The following is a 19,085-nucleotide window of genomic DNA, read 5'->3' on the forward strand; positions in this document are numbered from 1 at the left end:
GGCTAGATCTACAAGATCTACAAGCCAAGCAACGCGTCGCATTGCGACCCGCAAGTTTGCTTGTAGATTCGTTCTTTTTTGCAAAGCGTTTTGCCATGTGCATTTTTATTAAAAGATACATATTATTTATCATACTATTAATAATAATATTGTCTATAATTGTGTTATTTATTATTGTAGTGTATTGTATTAATTATATTATTAATACTTTCGCACGTAACAGTGCGGTTCTGCGCATGCGCCCCTGTCCATGGCGAGCCGCCGGTGAACACAACACACAATGGAGTCAGATGTCAGACGTGCTGAAGAAGAAGCTTCATGACATTTATCAATAACCCCCGAATTGTAAACGAAATTTAGATCGCTATATATATAGGCGTCTTAACGGTGCCCGGCCGAGTTCTATTTACTATAGAGGCAGCGATGGTAAACCTGTCCGATTTAACCTCAGATTCTTCAGAATTGTCTGGATGACTAATACTTGAGTTCACCTGGCCGTGTCGTACCAAAGTGGCGCTGTCCTTGTGACTTCTATGCCTCCATGTCTTTGTCTGAAATCATAACAATACCACTAATACCACAGAAATCAACCGGTGAGTCGAGATTAATTGAATTGAATTGTCAGGATTGTAATGCTTATTGAACTATACTATACTGCCATGCAGTTGAAAGGTTTACCTAAGGTTACCAGCAGGATTTTCACTCCCTAGATAAATATAATATGAATTATACAAAGAAATCCCATGTCTTAATTCTGTCACACACTTATGTTGGGTTTGATTATTAACGTGTTGTTGATTCAGACATAACATGAGAAGAAGGCTAGAGAGGAATTATGTGTGTTCTGCTCTCTGGGAGGATCATACAGTTCATACATTTATCAATTTTTGATGTAATTAGAGACTGTGACATCCAAATATTGTTTGTGGTAAAACATGTCCACACATGTCTTATTTTCCCCTCATACAATCATAACGTGTTGTGATGTACCAAGGAGATTTGTGGCTCTTATGTTGTCATTGTGTATATAATTACTGTGAGCCATTGTATTTTGATGACGGGAAACTACTCACTGTTATAAAGCTGGTTACCTGCTGTGGCTGTTGATTGGACAGTAGCTCTGAGCTCTAGTCTAGGGTGGAGTTGAGGAAACAAAACTGTGTGTGTGTACAGTAAATATATATCGACAGACGACAGTCATCGTCAGCCCTCAGCGAGCGCTCTCAGAACTGCTTTGTGTCACCGAGGAACTGAACACTGATTTGTGATGTTCTATTTGTGTGTGGTATTCTATTATTCACAGACAATCTCAAAGAAAGATGGCCGAGCTCAGCATAGCAAAGCGCAAGGAGAAGTGTGAGAACTGCACGAAACAGGTAAAGCTTCTGTGACATTATGTAATTGTATTGTGTATGACTGTGGGGCGAAAGTGTAACATTTTGCTTACTTTACATTTCTGTCTGTAAATGTTCAATTTGCAGTGCAACAAGAAACAGAGTGACGATGATGACGTCAGCTCCCTCCAAGAGAAACATGAATCCAATGGAGAGGTATTGACATTTTTTTGTTTCTTTAGTAGAAATATATTGCAGACTTATCATAATCTCCCCATATGCTTTCTGTTGCACGATTCAGTATATATCAAAAGTTTGTTACATGGCTACACACAATTAAAACATGGGTTCCTCCACACACCACCCTCTCTGTCGTGTTCTCAGGTGAGTGAAGGGTCTCCCGTGTTGCTAAGTGCCTGTCTGTCCTGTGAGGGCTGTGTGTCGGAGGAGGAGAGCCAGAAGATATCTCAACAGAGCCTGGAGGAGGTGAACCAAGTTCTGGCCCTCAATAAGGTACACTACAGGACCACACATATGCTTGTAGATCGGCAATCTTTGATGCGTGACCCGATGCGCAACCGACTATACGTAAATCAGGCATTACACCTTTCATAAAGGTTATTTGTCTCTACCATATTGTCTCTTTTTGTCCTCGTCATAGAAGTGTGATGTGTCCAAACACAAGGTGCTGGTCGTCTCAGTGTGTCCCCAGTCTCTGCCTTTCTTTGCTGTCAAGTTTGGCCTCGACATTCCCGAGGCCACCCACAAGCTCTGTGGCTTCCTCAAGAGTCTAGGTAAGGGGTGTGGGTGTGTGTGTGTGTGTCAGAAGAATATAATATGTGTGTGTTAAAAACTGTGCTGTGCCCATTGGTATCTATCGTGGATGCTCAACACTCACCTCTCTTGCCTCATTTTCCCGTTTTGTCTCACTCTCCCTCCCTCGTTCTCTCCATGCGTTTCTTCCGTAGGAGTGCAGTACGTATTTGACACCACTCTGGCGGCAGGCTTCAGTATCCTGGAGAGTCAGAGGGAGTTTGTTCAGAGGTACCGCAGGAGGAACCATGACTCCCACGCCTTGCCCATGTTTACCTCATCTTGCCCAGGTTAATCTGCCTTCTCATCTGCTAATGGTCCCAGTACCCTTTCTCATTTCCTTTCTTTTAAAGAACCACACCGGGGGTCTGGCTGCTCTGGCATGTTTAGCCCGTTGAATATCGCTGGATATTAATGAATGCAGATGGGTTTTTTCTTCTTCAAATCACATCGCTGTTTGTAACTAAGACGATATTATTAATTGACACTTTCAGGTGATAGATATACAGACCTCAAACGTATATGCTTCTCAAGCTGTATTTTGGTCACCATTTAAAAAGCCATGGATGTTAAAATATATTTTCTACAGGGACTGATGTATCAGAGATTAAAATAGGGTACATCGGCCCAGGCCGTAGCGTAACGGTCTGGGCACCGGACTGGTGATCCAGTCGCGGTGTGCCGCGGGTTCGACTCCCGGACCCGACACGGCCTTTACCGCATGTCATCCCCCCATCTCTCTCCCGTTTCCTGTCAGCCTACTTTCTATCCCTTAAAAAATCAATAAAGGCGTAAGCCGCAAAAAAATATCTTAAAAAAAATATATATATAGGGTACATCCCAAAATGCAGTTTATAGTTAAGGGACGCAATAAAAGAACGACCTCTGCATCCACGGGATGCACTACTGTACTACAGTACTGTTTTTTTTATTCTAGTTTATTTTGCTAGCTTTAGTTATAATAATCATTTCTTCTTCTCTTTTCTACATGAATATAACCACATTATAACCATATAAAATGAAATGGGAGTTAAATGCAATTTGTAAAAAATTGCAAAATATGACATAAAATGTCCCTGGGACTCATCTAAAAGACCATCCCTGCATCCCGGGACTCATTACATTGAAAACCTATTTACATCACTGATGTACATATAGTATACCATGAGTCAGTCAATGGGCTAAACGTGTCCTTTAATTTCCCAACCCCATGTTCGCTCTCTGTGCGGGTACATGCCTTCCTATTCTAATATTATACATAATGTATTTGTTCGCCCTCTTGTCTTACCCCTTCCCTGTATAGCCTGTGGTTGCGGGCCACATTTTGTAAAGAGGCTGAGAGAGAGCTTCTTTTAGCGAGGGGAGAGATAGCAGTGGAGTGCTGTTGGAGAGAGATAGACTGGCGAGCTCACACCACTCCCTCCACCAGAGATACCAGCAGCCAAGAGTGCAGAATGTTCCCTGCCTCTCGTTTGATTTTGTTCATCAACCTTTTGCCTGAATGCATACATCCATACCCTTAATATTGACCTTGCTCTGTCCATTTTTAACATCATTTCATAATTATAGTTTAATATTTGCCGGTATGATTACGCAGTTGTGTATAGTCTTGTGTTTTTCAGGAATATAGGCTAGTACAATTTGAATTATTTTCTTATTTGATTTAAACCCCTATAAATGTTACCAGACTATAGCTTGGATTGTGCGTGTCTGTGTGTTTGTTCAGGATGGATTCGGTATGCTGAGCGTATCCTGGGCAGTCTGGTCACCCCTCACATCTGCACAGCCAGATCTTCTCAGCAGATCATGGGCTGTCTGGTCAAAGACTACTTCTCCAAGCAGCAGGTCAGCATATAGGCTGTACGCTTTCATGGTGTATGGCATTGGTAGGGCTGGGCAATATGTCGATATCATAATGACAGTGTTATTAGACTATATCGTCTGGGATTTTGGAGGGTGTCATATCAGCAAGAGCGTTGTCCTAAATAGCCAATTTGAACAAAATCTTCCATGGTCTGCCGACATTAGAAATGGGCTGCCAGTCTGAACATAGCCGTAGATCCGAATTCCTGATTCCGATTCTTTTCATTTCCGAGCAGAAGCTGAGTGCAGACAAGTTGTACCATGTGGTGGTGGCTCCATGCTTTGATAAGAAGTTGGAGGCGGTCCGAGAGGAATTCTACAACAGTCTGCTGGAGAGCAGGGACGTCGACTGTGTCCTTACCTCAGGTCTGAACCATATCTCTCCTCATCATCTCTACCTCATCCTTGCGCCACATCGCACGGCCACGCCGCTTGACAAAAACAATTGGTGTCAACATGACTAATGTTTGACTAATAAATCATGTCGACGTGACTCACGTAGACCCTATTTTCAGTTAAAAATATGTTACTTTTGTGGCGTGTCACGCTACGTGACGAAGCACAAACATGTGGTGATGCTACCGACGTGAGTTAACAGGTAAAACTAGTTACAATGATTAGTAGTTACTGTATTATCATCAAGTTAATCTTGTACGTATTCAAATTCCTCATCAGATGTGTCAGTACCACCGACTGTGTGTTTATATTACCATTAACGGGGAGCTACAGTTTGTTCCTTCAGCTCTATTAATAATACATTTCATCATTATTATTATCGCACTTTACATTCTTGCAAGGGGGGAGGGTTAGGATTGGGTTCCTGGTGTCATGACTGTAATTATTCAGTTTCAGTGCATTTCCTTTTCTACCCTTTTCAACAAATCTCTGTCTGCTGTCTCCATTTTCGTCTCATTTCCCGTTTCCTTCTTAAGCAAGACATGGTTTCTTATTTCACTTCTCATTTCTTTCGCCTGGCGCAGGTGTTTTCAACTCATTGTCAAACCACCACTAAGAATCAACCAGGGTACCACTGTTGTGTTGGGATGGGATATGGGCTAAGATTAGTGCTTTCGTGGCACTTGCTATGCAATGCATCCCATGTCTATACATACCACCGTTTCTCTCTTAATTTTTTTTATTTTATTCATTTGGGCACAGGTTATATTATAGGATACACACTTAAATCATTCAATCATAGTGCCGCCCCTTTTTTTAAGACCTACTGTATATTCAATACATTACAAAAACAAAACAAAAAAAACAACTGATACAAACTGTGTCTCAACCGATGGTCCACGGACTACTAGTGGTCCATGGCATATGTTTCCATGTCCATGGGAAAATGTTTTTAAAATATAAATAAAATGCCTTTGTTAAATCGTGACTGTTAAGGGCTTGATTTAATTCATTGCACGATAGCCTACTACGTGCAACAAATTATATCAAGCCCAGGCATTATTTAACTGAAATATACAAGCCATTTATTTAGAGAACCACTGATCTATTCCTATGCCACATTTACCCTTATTCCATTATCTTACTTTATCCAACCTTCCATTAAACTCAGGTTAACTGATTATACAGTACTGATAGAGCAGACACATGACATGAATATATGGGCATATTTCCTAATACTGATGACTCAATCAGGCAAGCTGGTACACTTACCTGAGATTCATTCTAACTCCCTTTTCTGTGGAATCAATATCTTAACCCATTTTGGGCAGGAACCCCTTTTGGTGTTCGCATTATGTTATGCTTTAAAAAATAACAGATCTACAAGCTCATAGCACGCCACCGAGTGGCACGCTACAAGCTTGTAGGTCTGCTATTTTTTTAAAATCGAAGAACGACTGACATAGAAACATAGCTTTTTCAGAAAACTGTCAGGATGTAGAAGACATTTTTGGAATCTGATCTCAGGTCAAATTGTCTTAACTTCAGACTTCCCCAGTAACTGATAACATTGACGCACTTCTACGGAACAGTGCACATAAGGTTTAGTGCACTGTTCCGTGGAAGAAAATGCAAAAGGCATTTGTAGAATCGTCCTCAGGTCTAAATGTCTGCTCTGTTGCAGGGGAGATCTTCTACATGATGGAGCAGAGGCAGGTGTCCGTGGAGGAGCTGGATTCAGTTCCACTAGATCATGTGTAAGTGCTATAAAAGAGCGTTGCAGTCCCGCCGCCACCCCTTTCAGAACGATGAGGGCATCAGGAAATAATTCCCCATTCATTTTTCCCATAGACTTAAAAAAAAGGGGTTTTCCCCGCTAAACCAAGTTAAAGGACAACTTTAGTTTTTTTCAACCAAGGTTCATGTTTTAGTTTATTAGAGAAAGTAAAAGATGAGTAATTCTTTTTGCCGATTTCTTTCGTTTTAGGGATTTTAGCTGTTTTTAGGGGTCTAAATGTGTATTTCTTTACAACATTTTATAGCGATTATTTTATTTTATTATTTACTATAGTCCTACTAGACCCCAAAGAATCTGGCCACAAAAGATCACGGGATCTACTGAATGTGAAGGTAGCCTACTGGGGGGGAAGCCAGTCAAGCCACACAGCAGTGTATAACTGTTCCCTTGTCCTGTATAGGTTGGGAGAGGCTGGTGATCCTGGGCTGGTGAGATACGAGGGACGTGGCTCCGAAGGCTTTCTAGAACACGTCTTCAAACACGCTGCCAAAGAACTATTTGGTCTTGACGTTCATGAGATCACATACAAGACCCTCAGGTGAGAGGAGCAGGTGGGAGGTGCGATTGTAAGGGATGTACAAGGAGTCAAGACAAAGAATAGAACAGAATTGAAAATAATACTGCTAATAATTAGACAGTTCCAACATATGCCAGACAACACACTGAACACAGTGGACAATTTGGGTCATTCAGCTAACGGTAAATTATGCAACATTTGCACAATTCAATGTTTGTGTACACTCAATTGGGCCAGGATCTTGTGATCAAAGCATGGCCATGACTGTACAGTATGCAGAAACATAATCAATGCAAAATACATGAGTGACGTCCCGGGACAGGTAGGCGTTAAATCTCGCCGAGTACAGCTTAAACCCATTGAAACTGGCATCTGTGCCATTTTTGATTTTAGCATTGGCTATTTTAAAATGGCACATCTTTGCACAAAAATACTTAATAGCTTAAATTAACCCTGAGAATTCAACCTTTGTCAAGTCCCGCCCATGGTTGTGCCCCTCTTCGCACCCATTGGTTGCCGTTTCATGGTTGGACAAAAATCCTTTCTCTACATCCACTACCATTGAAATAACGTGTTTTTCAATTGCTTTGTATCGATATTCTGTGTGTTCAATTCTTATTTTAAACTTGCTGTCAGTAAAATGGAACATCACAGGTGCAGCATGGTGACTGCCTGGGCATATCATGTTTGTTTTGAGTTTTTTCCAAAAAATGATGTTATAGCAAATTCAACATGAACAACGCGGTAGCAGGGTGGAACAAGTCCGAAAGAGCCTGCTGGTTAGTCAGTCAGGGACCAATCAGAAGTCTGACAAAGGGTGAGAATTGTACCGTGTGCTGTAGGAACCGTGACTTCCAGGAAGTGACTCTGGAGCGGGACGGAGAGACCCTGCTGCAGTTTGCCGCCGTCTACGGCTTCAGGAACATCCAGACGCTGGTGCACCGCATGAGGAAGGGCCGCGTGCCCTACCACCTGGTGGAGGTGCTGTCCTGCCCCGGAGGTAACGTGACAATGGGCTCTATGCACAGCACACACACACACACACACACCGGTGTTGTTTTCGTCGGCTAAAACTAAGACAATTTATTTTCATCGACTACCTTTTTCCACTGATGAAAACTAAGCTATGATGACTAAAACTAAGACTAAATATACTGACAATTTCGTCAACAAATAAAAACTATACTAAAATGTTAGGAAGGGACTATAGTGGACAAGAGATCCAGTAAAAGTCATTACTTTTTATATATGACTAAAACTAAAATTTGCTGCCAAAAACAACACTGGCACACACGCCATTTTGGAAAGAACTCGGGGCCCCTTCCCTACTTCCTTCACAGGTGTTACCGATGATACTAATGAAGGCTCTGTTCCATTCCGGTCAAACAGAGTCAGGGTGCTGCTATTGTGCATGTTGGCTAACTGGAAACACTGCTACCCCAGTGGATCTCAAAGTGTCCTTGAGTGGGTTCCAAATGGCCCTGTACCGGTGTGTGTGTTATGGGGGTCCTTAAAATTAAAAAATGTGAGAACAACTACACACTAAATGGAACAGAGCCTTAATTGGTATAATCGGTAACACCTGTGAATAGGGTGGCCACCTGCAAGACCTCAGAAAGGAGGACACTTTTGCGGGGCTCGCTCCCCCGACCCCCCCCCCCCCCCCATATATTAATATTATTACTACTACTATTGCACCTGATTTTCACCACCATCATCTCCAGCATTATGTCCACAGAGAACATATATTTGCTAATTAAATTAACCTTTTTAAATTATAGGGTACCACAAAGGCCATTCATTTTATAATCAATTTATTTTATTTCATGTTTAGATATGTTTTATGTTTAATCTCTTTCTTGTGGGTTTTTTTATACAGTTTTATGGTCATCGGTGTGGGACATAGAATGATGACAGTAGCCTATATGTTCACACAGCCTCCCTTTCTTTATGATGTCGAGTTCCTTGCTCCATTGCTCATTAAATGTAGTTTTTCATTTCGGCATATTTGGTTTGTTTATCTCTGCATTAACTATACTAAAGTGATTGTGAGAGCACAACAAACATACCCACTGGCAGTGTTGCCAGGTTTTGGAAGAGATCCAAGCAACCATGTCTATGAAAACAAGCCCAAAAGAAGCCTGACTAGGCTTAGTAGCCTATTATATAAAACAAGCCCAAAGTCGCTTATAATTAAGCGGACATGGCAACACTCTGAACGTCTCCACTAGCCTCTCTCTTTTTAAGACAGTGTGGCCGGCTCGCTGCGGAGGCGGAGCTGAGCAGCGCTGCGGAGATTTTAATACCCAGGCAGACGACGTAAATGACAGACTATGACAGTAAATGACACAAGCACTGTATATCACAAAAAACCGGACAATTATGTGTCCGGCCAGAGGTTGAGGTGGGAGGAGGACAGGTGGGTCTAAAACCGGACTGTCCGGCGTGAAACCGGACGTCTGGCCACCCTACCTGTGAAGGAAGTAGGGAAATAGCGGCCTGGAAATAGGTTTTGATGACATTTTCAAATAAACGTTTGTGTTAGCAATACTAATACAACCACATGGTTGCATTAGGTATTAGGTTTATTGGCTCAAAAGTAAGTAAAAAAAAAGTAAGTAAGTACATACATAATCAATACATAGGACTACAACGTCATTCTTTATACTTTGTTAGTTGTCACAGAGAATCAGTTATTTTCAGACAGCGTCATGGTATCAGATATCACGAACCTGTACTATAATTAGATTTAAGTAAAAAAATACTCCTTCGATCTGTCATTATTGGGTTTCAGACACGTTTCAGTTGATATTTTCACGATTAACATAACCTTAATCATGTGCCAGTGCGGTGGTATCACATGCTGAAAATGTCAGCTCTACAAGTTCACAATGCGCTGTGAGCTCGTACATATTTCGGCATATTGTTTTTTCAAGCTTGTAGCTGGTCATGGCAGCTGGTCATTTTGAACGCCCTCTTCTTCCTTCTCTCTGCCCGTGTGTCCTCCTCATGCCCAGGCTGTCTGAGTGGCCGTGGCCAGGCAGAGAGCGAGGTAGCGGGTCGGCCGGACAAGGCCCTGGTCCAGCAGATGGAGGAGGCGTACAGCAGCCTCCCGGTACGTCTTCCGGAGCACAATCCCAGCCTGCACACCCTTTATCAAGACTGGCTGGAGGGCCAAGACTCCAAGCAGGCCAACGCTCTCCTGCACACAGAGTACAGGAGCACGGAGTACAGGCATCACAGTCAGCTACACACACAGCCCCCACACATACAGTGGTGAGGATGTGTGAGTGTGAGCACTCAGTGCTTCATATTGAGTGGAAACGCGTTCTTCCGTCAAAATATGAAGCTAATATTCGGTGCCAATACTATTTCCACCGGGTGCGTCCATAAGATATAAGCTGAGGACCATTCAAAGTTGACATTCCTCCCTTCGGCCACAGGAGGGCAATGTCTCCTGCTGATTTAACAAATGGCCACTGTCCTGCCAAAGGCTGTAGAAATGTGCGTCCTCCACAGTGCAAAGCCACACACATTTCCTATAAACTGCTGAGGGGAAGAAACACTACAGTGGGAGTGTATCATCTCAGACTTTTGTGCTGGGAATAAAGAAACTGTTGGGTACAAGGTCACAATAATTCTCTGGTAACTATTTCCTCCAGCATTTCTTTCTTAGCTATTGGTTGGTTGTGGATTGCAACTATCCATGCTAATCTCAACAGAGCAATAAGCCACAAATGATTTTTTTAGTAGTAGGCCTATTTGGTGCAACTGGAGATTAAGGAACTAAATGTACATTTGGGAGCCAGTCGTACTAGAAATCAGATGGTCCAATTTAGACCATGATGTTAGTCTACCGTAGGTAAATCTGTGTCTGTATTGTTGTGTATCGGTGTGTAAAGATGACTGCAGTTGAAATGCATGTGATTTCAGTTAGAGCAAAGGTACACAAAATCCTCAGGGTCAACTTAAGTCAGAGTGAACAAACAGAACCAAATGGACCCTTGCGAGTCCAATTGGTTCCATTTGTTCACCGCCTTATTAACACTGATGATTTTATAGTGCATCAGCTAAATAGCAAAAACTGGTGCTGCTGTATGATATTTAATAGTATCTCCCGCCTCTGCACTGCTTTAAATACTATGATTTGACACAAGTCGTCATTTGTTTTTTACCAATCCAGTGTTTTGTTCAGCCGTCCAAATGAAGAATCTAAAATTCCTTGAAGCGGTACAGGACTCTTTCATTTCATCCATCCATCCATCTTCAACCGCTTATCCGTAGTTGGGTCGCGGGGTCCCGAGGCAATCCAAGGTCACTTTGGAGATATAATCCCTCCATCTGATCCTTGGTCTGCCTCGGAGGGTCTCCTTCCAGTGGGACGTGCATCGAGGACCTCCCTAGGGAGACGCTCGGGAGGCATCCTTATTAGATGCTCGAACCGCTTAAGCTTAACCGCTTAACCCGTCTGAAAAAACTCATTTTTGGCCGCTTGTATCCGCAAACGTATTCTGTCGGTCAAAGACTGCTCGGTAGACAGACACTAGACAGAGAGCTCTGTCTTCTGGCTCAGCTCTATTCATCACAGCTCTTTCATTTGTCACTTTTAAAGTTGTATTATTTCGTCCTTCTCGTTAGACAAAAACGTCTCCAAACAATTATATTTGTATTGTTATGCTTTGTGTGTTCTACTTCATACATGTCATACATGTTGACTGTTGAGCACTAAAATGTTCGAAGAAGTGAACGGCTGTGGTGTCATTTCTGGATGAAAGATGTTGAAATCAAATGTCATCCACTGTTAAAGATCTGTATGTCTTCCCCTCCAGTGATATGAACCACCCTATAAGTCGTATAATATGAAGCCACCTTGTCTAGGTACATTTGTTATACAATCAGTCATATACTTGGCCAGACTCATAGGATGATGTTTCCTCTATGCGGGGAGGAAACATCAGTGAATCCTTGCTATGAGTCTGGCCGCGGCAGGCTAATATACTATGAACCCACTACCTAAGGCAGGTGTCTTCAACAAGGGGTTAAATCTAAAGGGGGGGGAAAGAAACGCCTCGCACTGCAACCATGTAGAGCGTGGCTATTTTCTGCAAAGGGGGAAAGTCAAGTAAAGTGCTAGGGGTTAGGTTTATTAAGTATTGAGGATTTAAGTGGTAAAATGTCTAAAAATGCACATTAAAGGAACATTTTGGGCTTTATTTGTAGTTGTTACGTCCCCACCAAAGAGGTCCAGGTGTTATTTTGTGCAAAACGCATTATTGGCTATTTCCCCTACCATAAGCCCTCAATAGAGCGTCGCATTCGCGCCCCCACGATGCCAGGCCCAGGAAATAATTCCCAATGCATTTTTCCCATAGACATTTCAAAAAGTATTTATTTATAAGCGTCATACAAAGCCAACTCGAGTTGTGACAAATCATGACACAATACACAATATTTTGGACCAAACAAATAATTACAAAGAATAAAAACAAAAATAAATTTGTAACCTGCCGTTTTCTAATTCTTTGTTTGGCTCAAAACAATGTGTTGGCTTTGTCTGCAGCGTAAACGTCTTTAAAGAAATACTTTTTGAAAAGTCTTATGAGGAAAATTAACGGGGAATTCTTTTCCGAGTCTCTCGAGGGGGTGGGACTGCGACGCTCTATGGGGCATTGGGTTTAGTGCTAATTCGCTTATTTCCATCGAAAACGCCACATCGAGGGCTTAGGGTAGGGAAAATGGCCAATAATGCGTTTTTGCACAAAATAACACCTGGACCTCTTTGGTGGGGATGTAACAACTACAAATAAAAGGTAAGAAAGCCTTCTAGCCCGAAATTCTCCTTTAACATTACAATATGTAGTGGGGGCCCAGGTCCCTGCTTCATCTCTCTCAGCTAAGGGCTCGTTGTAAAAGCTTTGAAGACCCCTGCCTTAAGTCATTTTTGTCAACAAGTGGTGAATAGGTTTACGACATTATAAAGTACTGTATGTTGTGTACATGGCTAAATCCCAATGTTAATTGAACTCAGAATAGCAGTCATATCTGCTCTGAGCGAGGCCAGGTGAGGCTATTTAGGTGCTGGACAAATGACAGATCAACAGTAGAAAATCATAAAATCTGCACACTGGTTCTCGGCTCCAGTTTTTTAAATTATTATTGACGCTTTCAACGTTTTGATCTCAGTCAGGAATGCTGAAAGCATTAAAAGAAGAACTCAGCACCACAGTACAATACGGTACAGTATGGTGCATTACTGTACAGTATGGTATAGTACAGTATGGCACATTACAGTATGGCACGGTACAGTACAGTATGGCACGGTACAGTACAGCCTGGTACAGTACAGCCTGCTACAGTACAGTATGGTACAGTACAGCCTGGTACGGTACAGTACAGCCTGCTACAGTATGGTACAGTACACTGGCCACCTGGATGGCATGGCGTGGCACTAGAGTGAGACCGGTCGAATTCTAGTAAATCTAATCGGCACCCTAGGTATCAATATTGTATCGAATTGGGAGGTAAAAGAATCGTCCCACCCCTAAACGTGTGCAAATGCTGAGAATGGTTGTCTGCAAATGTAGAGTTTATGAGTTCCTATGTTGTGTTGTCGCACAGATGCACACCAAAACAAATTGGCAGCCTTTGTTCAAGCTTCAATCTCTCTCTGGTCAGATTCAATTAACATTTTGTGTCACAAATGCTGACAGTGTGTAACGTTGTTAAACAATTCTGTTTACTGTCGTAGGGCAGCACCCGGTGCCTTGCTATGCTAAAGTTTAAAATAATGGTTAAATGCATGGTAAATAAATGGTGCATTTATATAGCGCCTTTATCCAAGGTGCTTTACATGGATTGTGCATTACAATTCACCCATTCACACACACATTCATACTATACACCGATGGCGGTGGAAACCATGCAAGGCACCAGCCAGCACATCAGGAGCAATTAGGGGTTCAGTGTCTTGCTCAAGGACACTTCGACACTAACTCTGGGGCAGCCCGAGTTCGAACTGGCAACCTTGCGGTTACCATCCAGCCACTCTACCCCTGATCCACCGCCGCCAATGGTTAAAGTGGTTTAAATATAAATGTTTAAAGTGGTTTAAAGATAAGGTGACAAATATATGGGTTAAAGTTTAACCCATATACTGTATGTCACCTTTTCATCATGGTTTCTGATGTTACTTTTATGTTCACAGATTCTGATCTTTAGTTCTCTTTGTTTTTGTAACAGAAACCACAAGGATGTTTTAAAAGAAACAACACATTTCGGTTTTACAAGTAATCCTCCTCACTTATCTTTTTGCCTGTAGGGGGCTGTAGGAAAGAATCACCCTTAATCGTTACAGATTACCTAGGGCAAAAGTATCTAAGATTTCTTAGATACTTTATCCCGGATGATGGCCTGAAATACGTCTGTTTATCTGCAGCTGCAGTATATTAAAAATACTAAAACCTCTTAACAAAGCCTTAGCGGCCGATGCAGCAAATGATTTGCTGGGGCAACAATTAAGGCTTTGAGAATATAGATTTATTCTCTGTTCCTATGCATCTCTACTACAAAGCAAAGCAAAGTTCTTTGTTTACCCAGGGAAGTGGACTAAGCCAAGGTCTTGTTTACAGCCACACCCTGCTCATAGAACATTTCATGGTAGGGGTTCAATGCCTTGCTCAAGGGCACTTCAGTGGTGGTAATTTTAACGTGCCGGTCCGGGGATGCGAACTGGCGACGTTCCGGTATCAACACCGCTCCGCAAACCGTTCGGCCATCGCTGCCTTAAACTACTTTTGATTTCCATCTGGACAATTTAGCCATTTAGCAGGACGCTCTTAATCCAGAGCGATTTACATTAAGCAATAAAGTACATTATATACAAAGTAGTTATCATGAAACATGCGTAAGCTAAGAACATAACAGTGGAATATATCTATATAATGGACCTTATCATGTCATGCAGGCCCTTTTGGTCGAAGAGTAATTCGACAGGTAAGTGGTACATACATTTGGTTGCTTTGGTTTTATTTACCATATGTTTGCCATATTATTGGCAGAAAAGCCAAAAACAAAAAGGATATTAACTGGTTCACACTGTTCTGAGGTTAGCGGTTATTGTCACTATATATATAGGCCAAATGCTTGATAACATCTCAAATTGGTATTAGACTTAAAAGTACACAATAATGGTTTGTAAAAGACAAATATTTCAACATTAAGTCATTCAAGAGGTGTAGCAGTTTGGTGCACGTATTGTATATACGCACACAATCTCTCTCATCTCTCTCGTCGTGTGACACAAGTCACTACAGTAACCACAAACGCAAATGACGCAAATCACAAATACACTTCCTCGGCATGTCACACTTGCAGACAGTAGGCCTTATGTGCTTTTGAGACTTTGTACTGTCTCACAGACGACTAGCTAGAGGTCTTACAGAGGTCCCTGCAGCCCAAGTTGAGAGATGGAGATGTGGAGCTTTGTGGGATTACTAGTCTGCACACCTGTAGTGGTCATTGGGACAGGTGAGTGTGTGCCTACTGTATATTAGTGGTTGGTCCCTGCCTAGACACAATGCGCAGTGTTAACTTCATCTGAACTCTCCTGGTGGGGTTGTCTACACTGCTGTAGTTTTAGTACTGTAGACAGTCCATTATCATTGATCTAAAAGTCATTATTGTTAGTGTTTATCAAAACAGATGATGTGTGTAATTAAAGTGTATGAGAGAGAGAGAGAGAGCATTGATTATGATTAAAGGAAGATAACGTCAAGGACATATCCGTCACTTCCTTTGCAGTCTCAAACTCTTCATCTTTAGAAAGAATATGCATGTGTTATATGAATATGAATCATGCTCACTTCTGGCGCTTTGCACAGTACAATCACCAGTACAGGCTGCATCTCTGAGAGTGCAAAGGTTGAACCAATTTAGTCACAAATGGATTTGGGTACATTTTCACACTAAAATTAAAGTGAATAACTGGTGACCGTGACCGTGAGAGCTGCAGTGTGTTTTTGAGTGTGTCTGTAGTACACAGAAGTGGTTCTCAAAGTGGGGTCCGAGGACCCCAAATGGTGCTTGAGGTGGCTCCGGTCTATAACTCAGAGTATACAAATGGACCCATATATGTGGAATTGTGGATCCATTTGGTTCCATTTGTACACTCAGTTATGGGGGTCTGTGACCTAATGCTATGCATTCTAAAATCGCAGTCCTTGAAATAAAAAAAAGGTTTGAGAATCACTGGTCCACAGTGCCAGCTATTTGTGTCCCCGACAGTTTCCCAGAAGCCACCTGCCATCACCTCGGTGGGAGTCAACTCCTCTGCTGAGATCCAGTGCTCCACCACATCTTTCCCTGGGCCAAAGGGGCTCTCCCTGAGGGGTCGCTTCCACGGCAACGGAGACGTTGTGTACCTCTCTTTGCTAAATGGAGCCGTCCAACAGCAGACCGAACATAAGAACTACCGTGGCCGGGTTGACACGGTTCCAAACCCTGAATGGAACCGCCATGGATGTAGCATCACCCTGCGGCTGTCTCGGCTGGCTGTGGAGGACACAGACCAGTACATCTGCCACTGGAGTTATTCTACAGAATCCGACAAGTTTCACAGCAGTGGCACAATTCTAATTGTTAGAGGTAAATAAAAAAAATAAAAAATAAAAATTTTGTTATATTGGTATGACGTTTGTTTTAGATCAGCGGTTCCCACCATTTTCGGGATCAGGGCCGAAGTTGAAAATCTCCACAGCCCGCCCAAAGCCGTGGGCATTCTCAGTAGTCAAACAGCAGAAGGGCGTGCACCAGTATTGGCGAGGTGCTAATGGCCCTGGGCGGTAAATATAGAAAATGGAGAAACAGGCAGCACACTCAAGGTCAAGGACCTGGAAGGTCTTCTTCAGGGAATGTCATTCCCTGCAGAAGACCTTACAGGTCGAAACGTTGGTTTCATTTTTCAGCATCATGGCTATGTGCTGCCTTTTTCTTCCTTTTCTAAATGTGCATTCTCAGGGCATTATTTATGCTTTGGATAAAACATGATCATCAGGTACTATGATTATACTAGGAGGAAGAAAAGTGTACAGAAAATGATAATGTGGGAGGGGTTATACTATAGGGTTATGATGTCACTAACATGTTGTTATTTTGATTGGGCCTTTTGACTCAAAGGCTTTTTTTTCAGGAAGAAACCAAAATCACACCCGTGTGAAGTGAGTGGTGCAACTCCGTGTGGTGGTCTCAATATTTTGAGATGGGGGTGTCGGCGGTGAAATAGCCTACATATCATTTTGGGGGTCCTTGACATGAAAACGTTTGAGCACCACTGATATATAGCATTAGCAACACATGTTTTTTTTTTCTCCAGAAAACTGTGTAGGAATTAGAAGACATTTGTGGAATCGGCTTCAGGTCTTGTGGTTGAATACTTTTACGTTTCAAACAAGTAAATGATCTCTCCAAATGTGTGTCATATTATAGGCCCAAGGCGGGCGCACAGCTGTGGGTCCCATACTGAGAACACTCCCCATGTTGACAATTTCATCTTGGCTGTCCTAAGTGTGACCTCATTCTCTGTCATTCTCCTCATCATCTTCATTGGAACACTGCTGTGGAGATGCAGAGGGGGCAAGTATTTACAGATAATGGAATTCAATAAATTATTGTTTGAGTGAACTACTCTCCAATCTGTAATTTACTATGTTCACAGGAAAGGAAATACATAATTTAAAGGGAATAATAAAAAAGGGAAGAAAAAAGTGTAAAATATAAGAGTAACAAAAGAGTAACTGTATAAAAGTTAGAATAAGAATATGAGAGGATTTGTCCTTTAATATGTTTCATTTATGTCTACACAGGTTAGAAAGAACTACATACCACCAGCAAGAAATAAACCAAGGCTTGACCCACAACCACAAGGCAATCAACAGAACAGGTGTCCACTGTTCACCTACTCAGACAACACAACGGCTCTCCTCTTTAAATAGCTGTGATTTTCAGACATATTTATGTCATTCTGAAGGGAGACAAGAGTATTCTCAATGTACATTATTCTTATAAACCGTCCCCATCATCTGGGGCATAACAGAATGCAGCTGCGTTGTTGAATTGTTCCTCTGCTTGTGCTTTTTTTTCTTTTTGTCTCAGTTTTGTCAACCTGTGTCTGACTAAATGAGTCACAGAGTCAGACACCACATCCTGCTTTTGGTGCATACTGCATACAGGCTGACAAAAAAGCCTTCTTCAGACCTTTCGGCTCGAAAGGTTACCACTTTAGCAAAATATATGTCTGGGAGCAGAAATTGGTGTAAAGTGTTTACAGGAGGGTTGTGCACACCCAGTCCCTCGCTGGTGCGCTGGACAAAGGTCGATGTGTAAAAGAAAGGAAGTCCGCACAACAGCTCTGCTCCACAGTGTTTTATTTATTTAAAACACTGACATATAGTGACACGACGTCTTGGCCATGACTGGCCTTCATCAGGGGTGAAATTTGTGCGCAAATTTGATGCTATACAGCAACATACCGTAGAATGCATAACTCACTTTGCTGGTAGCCCAAGGACTGAGGTAAACATAATAGGCCTATTCATATAATAAAGCAAACTGTAAAGGCATGTGATATGATGCCAAGCCATCTAAAACGTGCACATAACTTCAGTTTTATCCCCTCCATATATTGTTTATTAAATGTTTGTGTTCGATCAGTTCATTAGTGTGTCATGAAGTGATTTTGAAACCAGCTTACTCAACTAAAGACTGCTGTGGTCTTATTATTATGTTCATCTAAACCAACAGTGGTGTTAATGGTTTTCTATATAGGCCAGCATGATCATGGTGGAAGAAGCCTACTGACACTTTATACATACCTAAATACTTATTACATAAGTAAATATCAATACCAAGAAATAGGCTGGTGTTCAAAATGTACTTGAGTAAGTACAAAATATAGCCTAAAGTGCCTCATTATGCCGTATATCTCCCATTTCACAAGTTTGTCATGTATAAAAATCCTCTGGAAATAGCAGATCTACAAGCTCACAACGCGTCGCCAAAGCAAAATATATAATTATAGGGTTGAAGTGGTTTTGAATTTCAAATCATTGAATCAAATAATTGCAACAGAGTAAAAAGTACAATGTTTGTCTAGATGTAGTGGAGATCTAGTGGAGTAGAAGTAAAAGTATTGAAAATTGGAAATACTCCAGTAAAGTACATCAAAGCGTACTGTAGTATACTTGACTAGCATACACCAGTAAAGACGCCCTGAGGGCGAGAAGCACGCATCCGCCTGGGTGACGGCAGACTGCTGCGTTTTGGTATGGGGGGGTCATGACTCATGCCACATGTTATTCCATCAACATAT

General features: G+C 42.0%; 1 protein-coding gene across 2 annotated transcripts; it reads left to right on the plus strand.

Moving 5' to 3' along the window:
• The first annotated feature begins 265 nt into the window (after window positions 1–265).
• narf (nuclear prelamin A recognition factor) lies at window positions 266–11,463 on the plus strand. Of its 2 annotated transcripts, XM_083787297.1 has the most exons (12): window positions 266–593; window positions 1,304–1,376; window positions 1,482–1,550; window positions 1,719–1,847; window positions 1,996–2,128; window positions 2,303–2,437; window positions 3,874–3,992; window positions 4,247–4,376; window positions 6,091–6,163; window positions 6,605–6,742; window positions 7,564–7,721; window positions 9,739–11,463. In XM_083787297.1, the coding sequence occupies exons 2-12, from the start codon at window positions 1,320–1,322 to the stop codon at window positions 9,999–10,001; spliced, it is 1,404 nt and encodes a 467-aa protein (XP_083643423.1). In that variant the 5' UTR covers window positions 266–593; window positions 1,304–1,319; the 3' UTR covers window positions 10,002–11,463. The 2 variants fall into 2 exon arrangements, with proteins under 2 accessions (XP_083643423.1, XP_083643422.1); XM_083787296.1 differs by lacking the exon at window positions 266–593 and having other exon boundaries at window positions 1,198–1,376.
• Window positions 11,464–19,085: the final 7,622 nt, after the last annotated feature.

This window comes from Protomyctophum parallelum, assembly GCF_964188405.1.
Source record: "Protomyctophum parallelum genome assembly, chromosome: 17".
NCBI classification, from domain to species: Eukaryota; Metazoa; Chordata; class Actinopteri; order Myctophiformes; family Myctophidae; genus Protomyctophum; species Protomyctophum parallelum.

What these genes read in the sequence shown, in the direction of transcription:
- narf (XM_083787297.1), top strand. Translation starts at nt 1,320, where the DNA reads ATGGCCGAGCTCAGCATAGCAAAGCGCAAGGAGAAGTGTGAGAACTGC. An exon ending in TCAGTTCCACTAGATCATGT is followed by an intron (nt 6,164 to 6,604) that starts GTAAGTGCTATA and finishes TGTCCTGTATAG; the next exon opens with GTTGGGAGAGGCTGGTGATC. An exon ending in GGTGCTGTCCTGCCCCGGAG is followed by an intron (nt 7,722 to 9,738) that starts GTAACGTGACAA and finishes CCTCATGCCCAG; the next exon opens with GCTGTCTGAGTGGCCGTGGC.